The sequence below is a fragment of the Erithacus rubecula genome (genome assembly GCF_903797595.1).
Source record: "Erithacus rubecula genome assembly, chromosome: 21".
In the NCBI taxonomy this organism is placed as follows: Eukaryota; Metazoa; Chordata; class Aves; order Passeriformes; family Muscicapidae; genus Erithacus; species Erithacus rubecula.
The window spans coordinates 3,924,738-3,946,377 of record NC_136673.1 but is presented as its reverse complement, the minus strand read 5'-3'; the positions used below and the strand labels follow the sequence as shown (position 1 = coordinate 3,946,377).

The 21,640-nt window shown below is 38.3% G+C and overlaps 1 protein-coding gene across 2 annotated transcripts in view; it reads right to left on the bottom strand.

The window, feature by feature from the left end:
* Positions 1-21,640, bottom strand: part of AK8 (adenylate kinase 8) — a 65,309-nt gene that overhangs the window by 42,647 nt on the left and 1,022 nt on the right. Inside the window, exons 2-8 of one of the 2 annotated variants that reach the window (XM_079324636.1) lie at positions 20,019-20,103; positions 16,158-16,207; positions 15,337-15,450; positions 9,820-9,888; positions 4,086-4,167; positions 2,485-2,556; positions 1,684-1,884 (exon numbers count right to left, since the gene is read on the bottom strand). In XM_079324636.1, coding sequence (XP_079180762.1) covers positions 1,684-1,884; positions 2,485-2,556; positions 4,086-4,167; positions 9,820-9,888; positions 15,337-15,450; positions 16,158-16,207; positions 20,019-20,103 — 673 coding nt within the window. The remainder of the gene's footprint in view (positions 1-1,683; positions 1,885-2,484; positions 2,557-4,085; positions 4,168-9,819; positions 9,889-15,336; positions 15,451-16,157; positions 16,208-20,018; positions 20,104-21,640) is intronic. The other variant, XM_079324637.1, reaches the window with a different exon arrangement.

Genomic DNA, 21,640 nt, shown 5'->3' with positions numbered 1-21,640 from the left:
GTGGATACAAGGAAAGGTGAGCTCAGATGAGCTGCAGCCTCTCTCAGTTTTTGTGTGATTTACAGTTCTAATAAAAGACTCTCTAAAGAGTCCTTGCAATAAAAGAAGTAATTTGGGCTAAGGAATAGGACAGGCTTAAACATGACTGTTTGTATGAGACATAAGCTATATAAAAGAAGCACTAAAGGATTGCTGGGGAACATCTTGAGGATCAGGATTTTGAGTGCCATTGTCAACACATTGCTCTGTACCAACAATTTTGCAGAGAACCCTCCCTTAGATGCTTTGGTATGATTAGAAAATATTTTCTAATAAAGAAGCACCTCCAGCAGACTCCAGTTTCTATCTGGCAGTACTGAGAAACTAAAACTACAACCACATGGGGTTGAATCCATCTCTTCCTGCAGTGCTGGAATCCTGCACTGCCCAACATCCCACATTAGGGCAGCAGCAACTGCATTCAAGCTCACAAAATGCCATAATTCTGTGAAACAACCCACAGCACTGCTTATATTTATGAGAGATCTCTTTTTTTTTTTTTTTTTTTTTTTTTTTTTTTTAAACTCTAGCTGAGGTAATAAAAATCTAAACAAAAAAACCTGGAAAATCCTACCAGAAAATTGTGTTTGCTGCATGGCTTCCTAAACCCCCAGCATCAGCTACCCAAGCAGAGCTCCAGTTCTTCTGAACATTTTCCACAACCCAGTGTATTGAAAAGCACAAACATTACAGGCAAAGCACCCTGCTTACAAATGATGCTTAATTTGCAGTAAATAACTAAGTTAATTAGGAGTAATGATCCCCTAGACAGTCTCCACATCTAATTATTCTTTTAAAAAAATCTGGCTGCTTGATGCACTGCAGAAAAAAAGATCTAGAGAGGATTTTTTCATTCCAGTTTTCAATTTATCTCACTACATTATTAATTAATAATAATTAATATTCAGGCACTCACATTTTTATTTACAATTCAAGGCATGAATTCTTTATGAATGATGATATGAACTTTTAAATTTAATTAAGTAATTTAGAGGTAATTAATGTGTAAATTCAGAATATAAACTTCCTACTTGTTTATCTTAAAAGTGCAGCACTTGGTATTAAAAAAAAAGACCTTTTTGAGATGCAAAATTACTGGGATAGAAGAGATCATCTGCAGACTGACAGCTACAAAGTACATCATCAATTGGTCTTTCTGGCAGTTTCCTTATTCTCTTCTAGAAGGATCAACATTAAAAGTCAGATTGCATTACAGTCAGGCAAAGGCAAACAAGAATTGTTGAGCAGGAAAGCTTCCAGCACAAACAGCTTTTAAACAATGGGCTGTTCCCAGCTCTGAACTGCTCCTCCTTGCTGCTGTCAGATTTTGGAAGGTACTGGCCCTTTGGGAGGTGAACAATTGAGCCACAGGGCTCCCTTTCAGGAGAGACACTCACAGAAACGATGGTGACACTTGCTCTACTGAGTCAGCTCTTCCTTGGCAGGACTGTGAGCTAAGAATTTCCAGTTATCTGCACTTACTCCAGTAAAATAATTACCAGGAAGAGCCCAAATGCTGTTCTAGAGAGAGCACAACTCAGCTGGGAGCCCTCTGTGTTTGCCTAATCCTACAAAGTGACTCTTAACAGCCAGGAGCTACCCCTCAAACAGGAATTTCTCCACTTGCACAAAGCACATATTTACCCTGGGAGAGAACATCCACAGAGGGCTGGTCTGCATTGATGGATTTCAGAACTTTCTGGTAGATGTGGAAAATCTCTGGGAAGTTTCTGTGATATTCCAGCAGCTTCTTGGACACCTCCTGCTCAGAGAGATCTTCTGGTTTCACCAACCTCTCCTGCACCAGGGGGTCACTTGGCCAGTCAAAGGTTGTGTGGAAAACCTCTACAGGGAAGATGGTTAGGAACTAAGAGCATGATTTAACAGGTCTCAAATTAAGAATGTCCTTCTTAATTCCACTCCTCAAAACATCCAGCTTGATTTGTTTATTGAGCAATGTCAGAATTTTATCTTGTGATGGATGATTGATGATAAAAGTCAACAGATAATACAGAGCTGAGTGTATTTGACAGTTTGTTTTATCTAATAGAAATGCTTTTATTTAATCTAATGGATTTTATTTACCCTAAAAGCATCCCTGCACCTCAGAAACCAAGCAGGACCTAGCAGAGATGCACAGCAAAATTATATGGACATATATGTCCATCATATGGACAGACATAATCTTTAAATATTCTGTACTGCCATAGTCATTTTTGCAGGCTCAATACTGAGCTTTTTATTTCCCTGTGTTTTATTGGAAGTGAAAATAATGCAATGTCAACAAATACCATTTCTAAACAGCTGAAATTCATAATCATAAATTCCTACTAGTTCTTAAAGGGATCCCATTTAAATTTTAACCCCATCAGCAATACTGCAACATTTCTGGGACCAAGCAACACTCCCAGACTGCAGTGGAGGTCAGGAATAAACATACTGCACCTTGTGTGAGGGGATCAAGCCTTTTCCCACCACTCCTCTCAATCAGCACAGTGTCTGGGGCATAGAGCATAACTAGGCAACAAAAGAAAAAAAAAAGAAGAAAAATAAAAAAGTGTAGTTCTTGTTAATTATTTGCTTTATTCCTTGCAGCTGTTTTGGTGTATCCTGATATTAAAGGTGGCTGAATTTATCTCGAGTATATTTGTCTCATTCTCATTTCCCAGCACTCTCCCTGCAAATATTTTACTTCATTTTTAATCAGAATTTTGCTTCACCTACTAAACAACACAGTGGGATAAAATATCCATGAATCCAGTACCCATGGGCACTAACTGTCCCCATTATCCAAAAAACATCACCACCAGCAATAAAAAATTGTCTCTGGAGCCTCAGACAGAAGTTCCCACTGAGCACTCAAGACTGATTCTCTTCTACACCACAAACCACTACTTTTCACCAAGGTACTTTGGTTTTGAGACAAGTGAAACTGATTTTTTTTTTTATAATCTCACAGAACAGTGTTCAAACTTGATTAGAAAGCATCAAAAGAGGAAGAACCTGTCAGTTCCCTGGGTTGCTTTTGGCTAATCATCCTTGCAGTTAAACACAGTAATTTAATTACTATTTTCAGTGCATTTGATTACAGGTTTCAAACAAGTTCTTTTTATGACTTTCTTCTCTGTATTAAATGGTTTTTTCAGGCACTTTTCTCCCTATTAAGATACTCACACACCACAAATCTCATCTCCTCTCAATCTTCTTTTTGATTAACTAGACAGACTGAGCTTTAAGATTCTCATTCAGGTCTTGGTGGCACAGATATAATTGTGAGCAAAACTCAACTTCAGATGTTATTAGGTATATTAAAAATACATGTAAGTACTAGACATTAAACATTTTTGCCTAACTCTACTGCAGTGATTCCGAGTTCTTCATTAACAGCTGAATATCATCCAAATCAAATCCAAAGTGACAATTCATCAAGTTGGATAAATTCTGTTCACTCTGCATTTATCAGTTCACACTGCATTCCACACAACTGCAGTAATTTTTATATTCTAAGTGGGTCCTTTAAGTATAATTTGGGACAAGTGGCTTCTCCTGTATGGCAAGGGCAGCTGTCAAGGTTTTGTCTAGCAGCCCTTTGCCAGCAAAACATTCCACCCAAAACCAGCCAGAATCCATCCCCACTCTGAAAGGTCAAGCTTAAAATCATCATGTTTCCACTTCACTTGGTGAAATTTATACTCCCTAATTCAACAGAGGCATAAATTTGTGTTTAGCACATGAAGAACTGGTTTAGCCTGAGGATAAAAGCTGATTTTTAGAGATGGAAGTCAAGTGCAAAGCTACTTGTAGCTGCTCAAAAACACTTGGTGCAGGGTCTGGAATTTACAGAGCTCTGATATGGAAGGAGAAAAAGGTGTGAAAACAGGGCTTAGTCTCCCAGGTTACCTCAGGCTTCCAACCCTACTGGAATATTCTGCTGTCTAGGGACTCTGTCTCCAACATTGATATTGAATTTATTGAGGATTTTTTGGGACAAACCCTTCTGTTCTTTCCTCCTGGATGCAACCACACACAAACCTTGTGCTGCTTACCAACATGCCTAGGAAAAATGCCAGATGATTGCAGCATCCATGCCTGTTCCTGATTTTCAGGGAAGCCTTCCAAAATCCATCCCTATTGAACAAAAGCATGAAACAGTTATTGATCCATGAAAATAAAAAAAAACCACCAAAATTCATACTAAACCTCAGTGCAATTTACACAAAAATTACCTCATTCTGATCCCTCCACAGCACAATATTTCTCATGGATACTTGTGAGAGAAGAAAGCAAACATGGAGCACTGACATTTTTGTGAAATGATTCCACTGCTACACAGCAATGGGAACTTATGGATTGTAGCAATGTTTTTGTTTTTTTTTTTAATGTTTCAATCTTAAAAATAAAAACAAATCAACTTCCATCTCAAATAAAACAAAAACAAACCCAAAATAGTTTCTACTGTTTTGAAATATTCAAAAGGATACCAGCCCACACTGTGGATATATTAAAAAAAAGGAGCTAAACAAATCTAAAGACAGATTTAATGCCAAGAATACTGAGGAAAATATGCATGCTTTCATTATTTTCTTAAATTATACAGGAAAACTCACAGTAATGGAACCAGCATTCCCAGAGCTAATGAAGCAACAGAGCAAAAGAAAGAAAAAAGAAAAAAGAGCCTTTTGCTCCCTTAAGTCCTTGTTATAGCCAGCTAAGTGTTGGATTGAGCATCTTTAAAAAAACATTTACAGATCTGTGAAATACCAGCAGAGAGCTGCAGCCTCACTCACTTTTTGTCTGATGCAGTATTTGAAATCTAATCCACTTCCCAGGCTCAAACCTGAATTTCTGAGCTCTCCCTAATTTATCTGTTAGTTGCTTGAGCACACAAGTCCTTGCTGTTATATCCCACCCCTCCAAATAACTTTGTGATACTGCAGGAAATATGGGAGCCATCTTTGTGCTGAAATAAAGGAGATATTTTAATATTGCATTAGCTGGCAATCATTATCATCTCCCATATAAATCTGCTGCTCTGTCAGTGTGGGGTCCAAAGGTTCTCCAAGTATTTCAGGGAAATCTATCTCCAGGACTTCTGTGGGAGGGAATGGGTTATTCCAATTACACAAGAAAATAGAGCAGACTATTTAAAATTCTTTAATTAGCCTGGTTTCAGGAACATGTCATCCTGCTGACAGATGTAGAAAATACAAGACTCAAGTAACTGCAAGCCATTCTTGCCACTCCCAGTGTTTGCTCTGCCAAATTAGAATGAACCACTGGCTAAGGTCACACAGGTGCTGAGAAATCAATTTATCCCTTGGGACTTTGCAGAAGGCAAAGCTGCACAATGTTTGTAGGGCTATGCCAGGAACTTCAGCTCTAGTTTGGAATATACTGTGTATAAAATATATATATATATATATAAAGGCCCAGATCTTCTGGGGAGAAATGGCGTCTGAGGCAAATAAATTGATGCCAATTTACAAATCTGGCTTATTTTCTCCACTCTGAGTGCAACCTTTTTTGGAAACTATAACAAAACAAATGAAAAAAGCCCCAAAACCACCCCACAAAACCTGAAGTCACTACTGCTTATGGTTCAAATCATACCATGTGCAACAGGCAGTGAACAAAATACTGTAACAATCCACAATCCATACTTTGAACAATCCACAGCGAACTTCAAGAGGTTTACATACAAATTGCAAAAGCCCTTAAAACAGGAAATAAGCAACTTTATAGCAAAAAGTTTTGACTATTTAGGAAAACAAAGCTCAATAAATAGCTTCCTGCAGAAAATATATTTTAAAGCATTACACAAATGCAAAAACAACACAGAGAACAAAAACAGTGAGCATTTTGGAGCTGATCTCCAAAGGTCTGTGAGTTGCAGGGCATCAGTCAGTCCCTAATTAGAATATATTATCCATCTACTTGACACTTCAGTGAAATGTCTATTCCAGCACAGAGCTGCAGCTTTGTTCAGAGCAGGTTTATTGATATTCTGCTGCATTCCCTCTCCATACCCCCAGTGGCTGGGTTCTGTTTTATCACACATCAAAAAGGCCGTATGCTCAGGGCACCCCATGCACAGCTCAGAGCTGGAGGTCTGAACAGCTGCAAGTAGTGTGGTATCACAGGAGGGACAAGCTCCAAGCAGATGTCACAGATAAAATAAAAAAAAAAAAAAGGGAGGGGGGTTGGAAAAAAAAAAAAGTGAAAAGAGAGTGTGGCTTGGGAACAGAGCAAGAGGAAGCAAGACATAGCAGAGCAAGACCTGACTTAAAATATGCCTATCATGCTTTATGCAAACACTGGTCTTTTTTTGCCCTCCTGACTGTCATTAAAGTGTAATTAGTAACTTCACATGGTAAATTTGTTTCTTTAAGAAGCCATCTATTTCTGGTTCTTGATAGCAGTAACCTTCTATCCAGGCATGGATTGCACCTTATCACACCAGGGCTGGAACAAAGACTGAAAAAGAGAAATTCCATGGTGCCTGCACACTGTGGTCACTGCTCCCTCCTTTCCCACATGAGCCCTGTAAAGAGAGATTCTGCTGCTGCCTTAATGCCAGGTGAGCTGCTCCTTGGAGACCCAGGCCATGGTGAAAAATCAGCAGCAAGGAAGGACTTTCAAAGCCACCACTTTCTTCTCCAGACTTCAGGAATCTGGAGAGAAGGAAATGCTCAAGGTCATTCCCAAATCTCCCCACTTTGCTGGCAGTTCTCTCAGCCATACCAAGCCTTTCACACTTTCCACCACAATAATAATGACTTGGGTATTCAAGTCCCCTCCTGTAATTTGACCTGTACATCCTCCTTTTTTTTTTTTTTTTTTAATTACCAAATCCAAAATTGACACTGCCTTTGAATAAAGAAAAAGAAACAGCAGAAAGAAATAATGCTGAATTATGTGGTATATCACTCAGCTAGAAGCATAAAGGTCATGACTACAGTTGCTTTTAGGAAAACAAGCAATCACATTAGTTTACCCACATTATTATTCAGTGCTTTTGAATAAGTATTACGTGGTTTTCACTCTGAAATAATGAAAAGGGTCAGAAAATAACACACACGCACAAATAATATCAATAATAGCTCTGCCAATATGGATGTAAAATTCTGGAGATTTTCAGAGCATGGCAGACTGAGGAGTGCAATAGAAGCATTGACAACCCAGCTCTTGCAGCCCATCAACATGAGCAGTATGGATGATGGAAAAAACTTAAACCTTTCCAAATTTCCCATTAGAAAGGAACCTCTTATGCCCCACATTAGTTCTGTCAGTAGAATAAGGTGCAAAGACATTTTAGAAACTTCCATTCTTCTCAGAAAACAAAAAATGTGGTGAAAGGGCAGATTCTCTGCCTGGATAAATCTTTGTAACCATCACTTTTTTTGCATTGAGTTTCACAGAAAAAACATGATGATCTTTGGCTACCAAGATATAAAAGCAAACAGAACCAATTAAGGTAAAACCAAACAGAACCATTGCTCTCTGTGCCTTCCCTTTCAAAGGCAACCACAAAAAAATACCAATCTCAAGTCATTCTGCCACTTGTTGGTCTAAGTTTAAAGATCCTAAGGAAGGTGCTCAGCTCTCTCTCTCTCTCAAACACATCCTGAGCAATCTCTCCCCCCTGGCTTTCTCCAGCTCCATGAATTCCCCCCACAGCCCCAGCAGGCAAGCTGTGCTAACCCTGCAAGATGAAAATTCTCTGTAGCAGCCTCACAAGTGCCAGGCTCGAACATAATGTTTGCAATAAGTTTCCTGTGTGTGCTGCAAGACCTCCCCACCTGATCCCTCACAGTCCTCACTAGGTTTGTGTAGGAAGAACACAGAACACAGGGCCTCAGCAGAGCTGTGGATCAATAAAAATGTTCTCCTTAGAGAATGCCAGTGTCATCTATAAACCTGTGAGTGTCAAAACAGCAGCACAAAAATTCATGTGTTCCTACTGTCAGTGGGATGAAAGCTGTACAATTAATGCCAAGCCAATGACACCACAAGGAGAAATAAAACAAACAGCTGGTGGTACTGTGGTCCAACATGCTGCTCCTAATCTATGAACATTTTCAGTGAAAACATGCTGACTCATGTTTTGAAAGAAATGGCATAAATTTGGTCAGTGATGTAAAAACCCCACAGCATTAATTCTGAGTCACACATAGAAAATATTACACTTAAAATGCCTAGATCCCCTTTCAAAGGAGAAAATAATTAGTGGTCACTTGGAGTTTGTCTACCTATTAATGTAAATATTTTTAATAACCATCACACCTTTGAAAAGCAAATCCTGTGTTTTTCCTAAAACCAGCTGAAACCTCAGCTAGGTTGATAACATCCACTCCATTCTTGCTGAATGTCAGGGAAGCTTCATAAAGGGTTTTTTCCCCCTGGTTCTGATAGACACCCAGCACTGATTCAGTGCTGCTGGTGGTAACAACAGGAACATTAAATGCAGGCAGGACTCTGTGCAGCTGTTGGCATTTTAACCACCTTGTCACCTTACTCATACATGACCTAATCCTTAAAATAACTCACTGAGAGATCCTTCTCTCATTATTGACAGGAGAATTAAAGCCATGCCAACAATTATAGAAAGCACAGGGAAAAAAATAGGTGGAAAATAAGGTGGATGCAGCCTGTGGAGAGTGATGGATTTTGTTTGTACACTGACAGTAAAACTCACTTTAAGAACTAGGAAAAGTAGCTGTTGAAAACATATGCTCTTTTAATCAGGGAAAGAGAGCTATGTGAAAAAAATGAGCATTTTTGAGAGGTTTTAGAGTTCTTGTTATAAAAGAACTAAAAATACCAAAGAAGGAACAAGGCAGTATACCACATCTGGTTTTAAACAGGTTCTCCTGCCAACTGAAGGTCCTGTGTGGATTTATTACAGATAAAAAACTACATTAAGTGGCACCAGATATATAATCTGGAGTGCTAACTAACTATAATGAGTTAAAATGAAGTAAAATAGCTCAGCTAAAAAGACCTTCCAGGAAAACCAGACAGCCCCATATAATTCAAGCACAGTGAATAGCAATACAGTTTAATTCCACTTTGCAAATTCAACATTAATAGGTCAATTATAGAGTAAGACCAGCTGTATTTTATAAAGAAAAGTTGATATCATCTAGGATTTCTGCAAATCCCTTTACTTTTTCTTTTTAAGGATCAAAAAAATCATTGTTTCAGTCTCCCATGATGAAACATAGAGCAAGAAACATGGGATCCAACAGATCTGAACACAACTGAACCTATTCAGTTGCCTCTTTGTGTAAGCTAAGCGTGAACATATTAATTATTACCCAGAAGACAATATATTCAAATGCTGTGTTTCTTAACACAGGGAAGAAAAAAGAAACACAACAAGAAATAACTAAAATTAAAATTAGCAACATTAAAACCCTTTTCCTCCCCTTTCCTCAAGAAGAACCAAAACCCTTAACAATATTGATTCCTATCTATTTTCTGTTTATCTGTTTTGTCCACTCCATCTCTGCCAGTTGCCCCAGGCAATCAACAAAGCTCTGCTTGTTCAGCCTTTGATCATCTCTGTGCTGGAAGATTAGCATATGCATACTCTCATCCTCCCCTTTATCCTGTTAATAAAGCTCCAAACTCCCTCTGCTGATGTTCAAGAAAGCAACTGGCTCGGGAGCCCCCATGATTTGCCCCCATTCCCTGCTCTGCTCAGGACTTGGAATGCTAAGTACCAGGCAGGAGTTGTGTAAGTGCTTATCCAGCAGCCCTCTGAGGAGCAATTCTTACTTGTTTGATGCAGTCCACGTTTGACAGACGTTCCTGGATCAGATTGGCCCAAAGCGCGTTGGGAATTTTCTAAAGAAAGAAGAAAAAAAAAAAAAAAGAAAAAAAAAAGGAGGCTGAATATTCACAATTGAGTTCAAAAGGAATTTTACCATGCAGGCACGTTGTGGTTAAAGGTGAAGTGAGATGTCTTCTTGGAAATAAAGAAATAAATAATTCTGTGCGAGTCCTGGGTCATTAACATGAGTTAATGACACAGAGTTAATAAGGGCACAAAAATCAGTGTTAAAGGGAAGCTGAGCACAGAGCATGAATATCCATGAGGGTTTTGCACACTGGCATGGAAGCAGTGCCAAGTTCTGCACACTGACACACACATTGGACATCAGACCTGCAAAGGGATCCAGCTGAGCATCATATCCACACCATGTCCTTTTAACCAGGAGGATCTGACCCCTGACTGCCCCATGTGACAGAGGGCTCAGCACCAGGCACCTGCCAGCTCAGTGGCACAAACAGAACCTCAGGCACTGAGCAAACACACAAAGAGTCTGATTTTCAGCAGGTTTGTTTCACAGCTTCAAGGAACTCTCATCATCCAAAAGGTTTATTTAAAATATATTTCATAATTGAACTTAGTTTATTTTTAAACTCAGGAAATGGGATGGAAACTGCATCTGCCAATATTTTCAAAGTGCTGTTTAGTTTTGTGACTGCTACTTTGCTCATCTCTAGAAAAGTTTTGTAAAAAGGTATTTGCTATGTGACAAAACCAGGTTCCTGCACCCCTCAGTATCTCTTCCACTGTATTTGATTTCCTGACAAGAAATCAGCAATACTTTCCTTTCCATCTAGTATGAGTTTGCTTCATTTTCTTGTTAATTTAGGCTTTCATTCTATGCTGAACTTGGTTAAACTCTGTGTTAGCCAGTTTAAACTTCTAAGTCTAAACTTCTGTCCATGCAGCTCACAACAACCAATAATAATTTCACAAAATGCCTTGTCTTATTCATTCTGTCATTATTAGTAATATGAATACTGAGAAAAAAACCCCCAACATGCAATCAGATTCTATCTCCCAATTACAATAAATTATCTCTCACTTAACAATGTGAGCTTGAACCTTTAGTTCCATATATTGTGGGCTCTCATGTATTTTCCCTAACCAGTCTGAAAGATATAAACCTGAAAAGGAGTATTGCTATAGGCTTGGAGAGGTAGATAGGGCAGAAATCAGATGCTTCTCTGTATTCAAGATAACTTTTCAACATATTTTTCCAATCTACATATTTTTCCACTTTAATTGCCACTAATTTTTAATAATTAAACAACTGTCTTTTAATAAGACAATTAAATACATTACAGATTAACTGATCCTGAGACTCATGGCACCTGGAAAAAATATACTTCGGAGCAACTCCTTTGAACATCAATTCATACAAGGAAAAAATGTGGCTGGTGATGTGGGAAGATTTCATAAAATCTTCTTCATTAGATGATGAAACAATTTCACAGGGAGTGCTGGAAATGGTCCCACTTTGAAGGAGGCTGGAGAAAGTGCTCCAGAACACACAGCAGAGCCCAGGTGGCCCAGGCAGGGCAGGGATTGCTTTTGTTTCCCTCTTTTGTCCCCAGCTCTCAGTGCCTCTCCTCACATCAGCCATGCATGAGACAAGGCTCAAGCAGGTAGCAGAGAAGCAGGGAAGGAAATTGCAGTGTTTGTTGAGAGCCAGCAGGTCCCCAGGGTGCTTTGTCAGAGCCTCCTGCAGCCCCTCACTGCCAGAGCCTGTCACCTTCCAAAGGGGCACCACGCTGCTCGCAGGGACAGCCAGGACCTGGCTGCTCCTTTCATGTGTCATGTCAAAACAGGCTGCAGAGCTGCTCTGCTAAGCCTTGCCAAACCAATTTAAACCAAATTCATCCTCCTTTCTCTCTGTGCAGGGGTATTCTTACTCCTGTCTTTGGAGCAGGGCTTGTTGCACAAAAAAACCAAGGACACACATTCAGGTATTTCAGTGGTTGAGCTCCTTCTGCTCTCTGTGGCTCAACTCCAGTCTCATTTCCTGGGCAGTTTTCCTCCCACTGAGCAGTGGCCTACAAAAATCATTTTCAATAGGCTGCTTGCAGAATGCCTAATTATTCCACTGGAAATCAGGATATCTGGTATGTATCAGGTAGCCCATTTATCTCTCATAAACACATAAGAATATATAGTGAGCCTGGAGGATGGGACTGCACACAGAAATCTGCAATCATGGACACAGTTGATAACAGCCAAACCACCCCTTACCCACAGAGCTGTCCCTACACTCAGTGCAGTTAAGGAAACACTGCTGTGGGATTTTGGTCATGTTCACAGCACTTTTCTATCCATGCTGGTTTAATCACTCTTTCCATATTTGCTGAAAAACTGTACCCACTTGTGATTAATTTTACATATTCCATGTTATTTCAGGATTCTCATACTTCAATTTCCATGCCTGGTCTACTCAATTATATTTCAATTCCCCTTTCATAAAATTCCCACACTTTTTCTGTAGGACAGCTTTTTCAGTAGACATTTTTCTTGGAAGTTTTGGATGTATTTGCCCTGAAAACAGCTGAGCTAAAAAATTCTGGCTTCTCCAAACTGGCACCTTGGAAAGAACAGCAAACAAGTTTGAAAAAATTTACTTTAGGATCCTGAGAATCATGAATGTTTAGATTTAGTTTATTCAGATAAATACACATGAAAGGCTGATCTTTTTTGGTTACACAAAACTGGAAGAGTTTTTTTTTGTTCCTTCACAGTGGCCTATCCTGGAATAGATTGGAATGCTGACCATGCATAGTTAAGGATGCCTTGGAATTTTTTTCTCTTCTATTTTATTTCTTTTTAAAAAGCACAGGGACGTGGCACAACTCTGGAGCAGTTTTAAGTACTATGCAAACACCTTAACTGCAATTTAGTGTAGCATTAAGAGCACACCCATCCCACAAACCCACAATTACCACAGTTGTTTCAACTTCTTATTTTATCCAGTTAACAGGAAAAGTGAAACATGCAATAGCTCATCATTAGACTTCACTATAGGAAAACCTGAAGATGCTTCCTATTAACATTATAATAACTAGAGATGAGGGAATAATTTGCAATGATTTATCCAAAAATGTAGCCTCTTTTTCTGTTCATGGAATATTTATTGGTAGCTTGTGGTTCTTCAATTTACTGAATATTCAAAAATACTTGACTTCTTTTTGGAGTATTTTTACATGCAGAACTATCACATTTTCCTTTGAACACTCAATATTTAAAATTCACTACCTGAGCTGTGCTCATTAGTAAGTGCCCAGGTATGTGTGGGTGAATGATTGCTTGTCCAACTTGAAAAATGAAGCTTCAGAGAGTAATTATGGATTTTAAATATGCCTTCCATGGCTTCCTGTGCCAGGAAAACCCAAATGCTTTAATGGGTGAACACAAAAGAGATGAAAGCTTGGCTAAAGATGAGTAGGTAAAATATGTGAATAAACATTTGCAGAGCTTTTTGCAGCATTTTCCCAGATCCAGGGACATTGGCCAAGCGACCACAAACTGCCCAACCTCTGGTTCTGGGGTTAATGCAGCCACAGTAGCCTTAGAAGTGAGAAACATTAAATTGTGTTTATGATCTTCACAGCAGACTCTCCAAAACCACAGCCTTAGCTCCTGCTTTTCCTCTTCTTCATTTATTAAATTGCTTTGGCCAGAACTACAATTTTTTAATGCCCTGGTTATATCCAAACCCATGTGAACAGCCCTTGTTCTGCTCCTGAACTGACATCCCAACCTAGAGGAACCCAGGAGTTCCCTCCTGATTTTAGGAGTTACATTCAAAGAAACAAACTCACATAAAAGAACAAAATTATTTAGTGAAAACCTTCTCCTAGGGTCTAAAAATCAAACCCAAAGGCAAACTGCACAGTGCTGAACCACCAGCAGCCTCTGCTCTGTGGGCCCTCCTCACTACCTGATTAGCCTTGACATTTTTGACTTTCATCTTCCACACCATCCATCTTTTTAAATCAAATAAGCCCAAAAGGACACCCTTGAAAGTGCATCTGTATAGTCTGAAATATGTTAATAATTACAGTAATTAAACCAAAGGGAATTTTTGCTTTAAATTCTCCCCCTCCAAGTATAAATTTATGAACCTATCAAAACAATCTTTAATAATTAGAGCTAAGATTTCAAAGTACATATTCTCAGTAAGAATAATTCTATATCACTCCAGCCAAATGCAAACATTTTTGCCAGGGAGTTCAGGGAGTTCAATGAACTCCTTCCTCTCAGATCTTGGAGTGTGTTACTTGAGGCATCTCCAAACTTCACTTGCTAATCCAGTATTTTATTCCATTTTGATAAACACTATCCTATTTTAGCCTAATTTTCTAAGGAAAAACTCCTAATCTGTCTATCACACCATCTGCCATCTCAGTAAATTACAAGTCTGTTGGCCAATTCCAATGCTAAATTGGATTTAGCAGGGGTGTAGAATTCCCACAGATAGGAAAATGCTTCAATTTTTCTGAAAATTGGTAAATTATTTTACCCATTTTATGATATTTTACCCTTAATTTTTGATTTTATGATTATACTACCTTTATTTTATGATAAGGAACAAATTAGAACAAGTGGACTCATTACAGAAAGTCACAAAAAAACCAGACTTCTTCCATTCTATTTCTCATGGAATGCTTTGACATTGGAGATAGGAATCAGCCAAAAAGGCAGGAATCAGATGCTTCTCTGTATTCAAGATAATCTTGAATGTATTTTACAATGTATTTTTCCGATCTCACACTCATTTTTAATAATAAGACAATTAATCACATTCCTGATAATTAATCCTGGATGTCATGACACTTGGAAAAAATGTTCTTTGCACTAACTCCTTTGAAAATCAATTAGGATGCCCACAATGAATGGATTTTAAAAATCTGACTGGAGAAAGAATTGGGGAAAATTCAACAATCTGAGTCAGCTGCTGCTGCCTCAGCCTGAGAGCTTCCAGGCTGTCAGGAGCTGACTGGATTGTCATCCTCCTTTTGAGTTAATGCACCAAGTAAGTTATTTGTGTCATGCTACAGAGAAATCAAGCATGCACAACTAAGTAGCACTGTCAGATCAAAAAAAGTTCTTTGTGTACATATTTTCCAGAGCATTTTGTACCAAAGGAGGCCTCAGAGATTAATGCTTATTTTATCAAGATTATCAAACATGCCCAGATAGAAGACACTGCATTTAATAATAGAATCAACCATTCTTTCAGCTGGATGGTGCATTCCTGGATTTTTCCCAGTTCTGCTGCTTGTTTCAAGGTTAATATCTCAAGACCTCCATTGCTCTGCCCCTGTTTTGTGTCCTGACACACCAATAGACAACACAGAGAGAAGAATCTTTGCTCTCATCTGCTCAACTCAGCAGTGGAAATCATGGGAATGCCACATAATTCCTGTTCTGTGACATGAGAACAACTGTTGTTATATTCTCTTACACACCTGGTTTCTTTCTTTATATGCCTTTGCTTCCTCTGTCTGTATTAATACTTCCTTGAATAACAAAGTCTCCTGAGAGACACGTATGGCATTGAAATGTTTACAAAGCCACGTTGCCTGAGGGGAGAAAAAAAAAAAAAAATACAGGTTGAAACATTTGGAAAGAAAATAAAGCAATTTTTTTTTTCAGAAGGCTGAAGAAAGACAGAGCTTTCCTAGCCATACATTTAAATATACAGACATTTAAGTATATAAGCAACTTTAAGTCGTTTCTTATGAAGATGCTCAAGACTATCCAGCTTTGAATAGTGGCTTTTTTGTCTACTGTATCTTAACACAGAATTTAAAGAAGGAAACATTCCTCCTACCATGCCCTCACCAGCATCACCTGTCTTTTCTGAGGTTCAAATGCAACTTTGACTTTTGCATTTAAACAGTGCCAGTGGACATGAGACAACTGACCACGCAAATGGAACAGCTCACAGCAAGGGATCACCACAAATGTGTGATTACCTTACTTCTCCCAGGCTAATTAGGCTAAAAGGCTGGGAAAACAAGGCAGGCAGAATTATTCTGCATTCCAACAGTTTCATTACCTCAGTGAGTTCTCACAGACCTCACTTGAAAAATATCCATTTAACCTGTAGTGAAATACCCAGGTGTATCTCTCAGGAATGACACCCTTGAATTTGTTTTGTGCTCATCTATCACTTGGATAAATCTCAAAATTCTTTCCCCAGAATAAAATTCCCCAAAATGCTGAGGTCAGTAAAAAATAAGAAAGTGAGTGGGAAGTGCTACAACACTGAGGGTAAGGTACTCACAACTGTAGTTTTTCCAGAAGAGGGGGGACCAAGGACACAAATTCTTGGAGCTATGGAACAAGGATATACAAATGTCAAGATGCAGAATAGCAAACATCCCAACCAGTTTCCCACTCTTGCATTGCATAATACCACTGTAACCACCATGAAACAATAATTTCAGCTGGAAAACTGCCTCAGTGGAGACTCTGGGATTGGGCTCCACTGGGAGAAAAAGGGGGAGCAGAAAATCAGTGCCAGCTGGGTCCTCCTTTAATCTCCATCGTCAATGAGATTAACACTAACTATGCCACTTGGAGAGATGGATGAGATATGTATATCTCAATCCATTTAAACACATGGAGAGTTTAGTGGGTGAGCCATAAGATACAAATGTTTTCATATCTGAGTTTGACTTTTATTTCTGATACACTATTCTAACGCATTTTGTGATGAAACAATATTTCAGTTTTTAATTTCAACTAAATAGGTTGTGTCAGATTTCAGAGATTTAGATACTGCAAAATGAAGGTTTCATTCACTATGCTTTTTGACAACAACTTCAAATTTTTCAAGTCACCATTTAAAGTCATTTTTCTCATTTCTGTTTCTTGTGTTTCTTGCTGCACGTCCTTCTTTCCCTGAAGGGGGCAAGGTGCAAAAAATGCATCCCAGTTCTGAGGAATTCTTAATCCAATGCACACAGACAACACAATAGGCATTACTGCCCTGAGCTTCTTTTGGAATGAATTAGAGGCAAGACAAACAAGAGAAAATAGAGTCCCTCTCAGGAAAGTATTTGGAACTTTTTCCATAAATACACCTTGGGCCTCAATCCCTTGAACTGTCATTTTTTATTAACAGCTTTGATGTTTTTCCCCTATACCACAGGGAAAAAAAAAACCCAAATCAGAGTCTGTGCAGAAGGGACTGGTTAGTATTTCCTGGGAGTAACACAGGTCAGAGCAGAGGAGGGATCCACTCCCCCAAAAACCTCCTCAGCTCTTGATAACCAAGGGAGATCGTGTCTGATGGTAACAGACAGGCAAGGATGTGAAATGTATTTTCATGAGGCCTTCCATGCACTTAACAGTTATTGGGCAGGTGCAATTTTTAAACATACATGAAACCCAAATTATGGATTCATCTTTACAAAGTTATCTGACTTGGAAGGTTTAAGAACAACTCCCCCCTTATTGGTTCTTGCAAGTGCAACAGAACTAGTACACAATGTAGAAAAATACTTTAAAAGGATACATCAGCTGTTTTTATCACCTAATTTCTTTCAAATGTAATGTGATTAAATCCTAGGGTTTTTTTAAAATCTAACACCTTGAAACTCCAGCCCGGTACTTAGGAATTATTTATAAACAGCGTCATAAAAGAGTGCTTGGGTGCCAACACTAATCAACTTCTTCAAACCACTTCAAAGAAAATCAAAAAACCTTTCCATCCACAGATCCTTTTGAGGTTTAACTAGGAGCATGATTTAAAATTCACAAGAAAGCCCTTAGGTATTGAAGCTTTAATACACAGCTTTCTTGGACAAACGTTTGATAAAAAACGAAACATACCATTATATACACCATCTCATGCTTTAATATTGCCCAGGGCTACTGTAAATGCTCACTTTGTACTAAATCTGGTTTTCTCTCTGCTTAGTGGCTGGCAGCAGATGGGGCAGTAATTCACTGATTTACTCATTTGCACACTTGTAGGACTCCTCTAAAGAGTTCTCCCCAAACATATGACACAGGGGCACAACCAGGACACCACTGGGTGGAATATTTAACCCCTCCAATCAACAAATAGTCACTGTGTAATACTGCAGCTTCAAACTAGCAGCTAAATGATGTCAGGAAATTCTGGGAAATGCCTTTTTCTTTGGTAAAAAATCATACTTAATTCTGTATTTAGTCTTGATAACACATCACAGGATTTACTCATCCAAGTAAAGCAAGTTTTAACATTCAATAATGATTTTAGCAACAACAAAATTAATCTTGAAATAACAGAACAGCTGGACTCACAGAGTTCCATTGAAATCCAAAACATTCTATAATTAATACTAATAGAATGCAATTTGCTTCACTGGTCAGAAAAATCTTTTGTCAAAGAGGAGAAGCACAGGGTACATACTGAATATTCCTGCAGAACTTTTTTACATTCCTTCAGAAGTTTGAGTCTAAAGGAGGAACTCACAAAAATGCCAATGACTTTTTCATCAGCACAAACCAAGATACTGTGTAGAAAACTTGCATTTTTGAATATGAAAGAATTATCAGTCTTCATGTGGCCCTTGAAGGTTTTTAGAAGGAGCACATGTAAGAACAATAGCACAGAGCCCTAAGCACAAACACTTTGCCACATGTCTGACCTACAAGATTTTTGAGGCTGTTGTAAGCTATAATCACCATTAGACTGGCTTATATTTTTAAAAGTACTTTAGATCCTATTATTAATTAAAAAGGTTTTCTAACTTCTCACCTGGGATAGATGCAATGCTTCTTTTCCACACATCTCTGTTTGAAATTTTCTCTAGGGCTAAAACTGTCTAGGCAAGGCAAGATCATGAAAATTCATTGCTTTACTGATGGCTCTAATCAGGTTTTTTTTCTTCTAAATAGTCAGCACCTTCCACCATGATCAAAAAGTAAAATCAACTCTGCTACACATTTCTGTTACATTATTTTCCATATAATTTATTTTTAAAACAACATTTAGGCTTTAATTTTAATTGAGTTCCTCTCCTTCCTTAACAGGGCTTTCCAGACCAAAAGCAGACAGCATTTTCCCCTTGACAAACAACTGCTGTAGTTCTTACCTTTAGCCTCTAAGTACTGAAGTCACAAGATGGAAACCTGCCTAATTCTGTTAAAATAATACTGTGGGGCTTCAGGACAAATGTTACCCCAATGTGAAGAAATTTTATCAGCATTCTATCAAACTGCAGGAAATTCTTCCACATATTTTCCATGGGTCTACAAACCAGATTGATTATTCACACTGCCTGCACCAGAAAAGGCTGGGCACAATTTGCAGGATTTGATTTTTTTTTTTTCCTTTAACATATTTAGCAGCATTTCAATCAACATCCATCTGATCAGCACCACTAAGAGCTCACAGCACCTCCAGTGATAATGATTTCATTGATGCTGCAGCAGAACTTTCATAATGGTTTACTCTGGTTTTAAAGAAACATCAAAGCTCCATGACACCAGCTCTCCCTGACAGCTCATGCAGAACAAAAATTACACTTCAGTTGTGCATATCCAAATATAATCTGCCTAAGGGTGAACAGTTTGTAAATCAAATAATTTGATTGAGGGTACATGCTTTTATTGTGCACAATACAGACTTCCCATTCAATTTACCAGGTTTTGTTGCACAGAGGAAAAGACACACTCACTGTTCCTTCAGCTGAGATGCCACTGAGCTGTGGAACTCATTAACAGCAGTGAGTAACAAACTAATCAAAAAGCAGAGAATCTGCCAGCCCAGGTAGAATAGGAACCCAAATTTACACCTGACAAAAGGAGTAATTAGCGAGCTTAAAGACAACAGGAAATATCAGATGGGGCACAGAAGGCATTAATAATTGATACACCAGAATTCTTTGTTATTCCCTTAGAGGGTTTCATTGTTATAACTGTTAAAGTGCATTTCTTATTAGATTACCCACTAAAAAAAGAAATTAAAAGCATCTTGCCTGTAACTATTCCAAAATGCTCACCCTTTTTTTTTTTTTTTTTTTTTGCTTTGTTTCCCCCCTCCCCAAGACTCAGCCTGAAAAGTTTGATCCATCACCTGCCAACAGTAGCTCCCAACAGCTGTTTACAAATCAGGAACTGAACTATTTCTGGTGTCTCCATTTTCACTTACCATCATCGTTGTTTTGCTTTAAGTGGTTTATCATGAACTCAATGGGATCATCTGGCTTATGAATTAATAGCTCTTCAAGCATGTTCTGGAAATAAATAGGACAAAGTCAGAGGAAAATTTAACACAGCTCTGCATTCATGATATCTTGCATTTTTATAGCAATGAGGATCCTAAACAGCTTATAAATGCTTATTTATTTTCTTTCACAGACAAAATTGAGACTTCAGAACCTATTTTAGATGCTGAAAAACTGAAGATGGTCAGAAAACTGCCAGTAAAAAAAAAACCAAAAAAAAACCCCATAAAAACCCAACCTATTTGCTTTGGCTTATTTATGGTACATATGGACACCAGAAAGGTTTGACTTGAGCAGCCTGAGGTCGAAAATGGTTGAGGCAGCACTGACATAAAAATCATACAAGGAGCTTGAGAACCAGAGTTAACTTGAATTTGTGTCTCTGCAGGGCAAGATGACCCTTCTCTAGCACATTCCCAAAAATTCCTGACTAGCCCAGAGGAGTGCAGAATGGACAAGAGCTGTGGAAAACACAACCCACAGAAACACCACATTTCACACCTGTACCAGCCTTGCCTCCTGCATGAAAAGGAGTGTGGAGAAGGAAAAAAAAAAAAAAAAAAAAAAAAAAAGAAAAAGAAAAAGGAAAAAAAAAGAGCAAAACAAGGCTTAAAGCCTTGCCTTGAATGTCTGTTTTGGAGCCTGTTTTTATGTAAAACCCTTGAGGTTACACAGGGTCTTGCTTCATCTGCCATCCATCACAGTGGGGATCCTGCACTGGTTTCAGGGAGGATTTTGGCTTTACATGCAGAAAAAAGAACAACCCTGAGAAATCCATACATTTCCTAGTAAGACATTTCAGCACAGCCACGAGTTCTGTAATTAGAGCTAAACATCAAACAGAACTAATGCTCTAATTTAGACAAGCTGCAGAAATGTGCTGGAAGAGACATTGCTCAAAAGCAGTCATAACACTTTAATATTTGCAAGTAAATTCCATAAAGTCCATCTAGTCCATGAAATTTTATATCCTCACCAAGTGATTGTCTTTTATTAGAGTGGCCTATTTTCCTTTTCTACTTCATCCACTTCATTAGAATAATTAAAACACTCAATTTTGTTTATAAACTGGTGATCGTGCAAGCTCGGATGCATCAAGTTCTGAATAGCACAGACCATAAACGATGAAATTTGTATTTTTATTGGAAGTTCATTTAAAAAATGTTATTTTCCAGCAATATTTATTTAAAGTAAGCAATCTGGATTTTGCACTACACTTAACAGCACCTTTATAAATAACAAACCATGAAAATCTGGGTTTATTATAATTTATTATCATTCATTATAGTAATTATAAATGTTCAGGCTGACAGTGATTGACACTTAATTTTATCCAATTCTACTAAACTCAGCTTAATTTCACATGAGTTGTTTTGTTACATTCTGGGAGAGGTTCATGTTTTGGGTTTCACATAGTTTATATATTTTGTGTTTTGTAAATGTTTCAACACAACTATTTCAAGCTGTCTTTGTGTCATTATTTTGCTCCAATACAACTGAGGACCAAAAACACCACCCTGAGTAAATCCTACATTTTATGTAATTT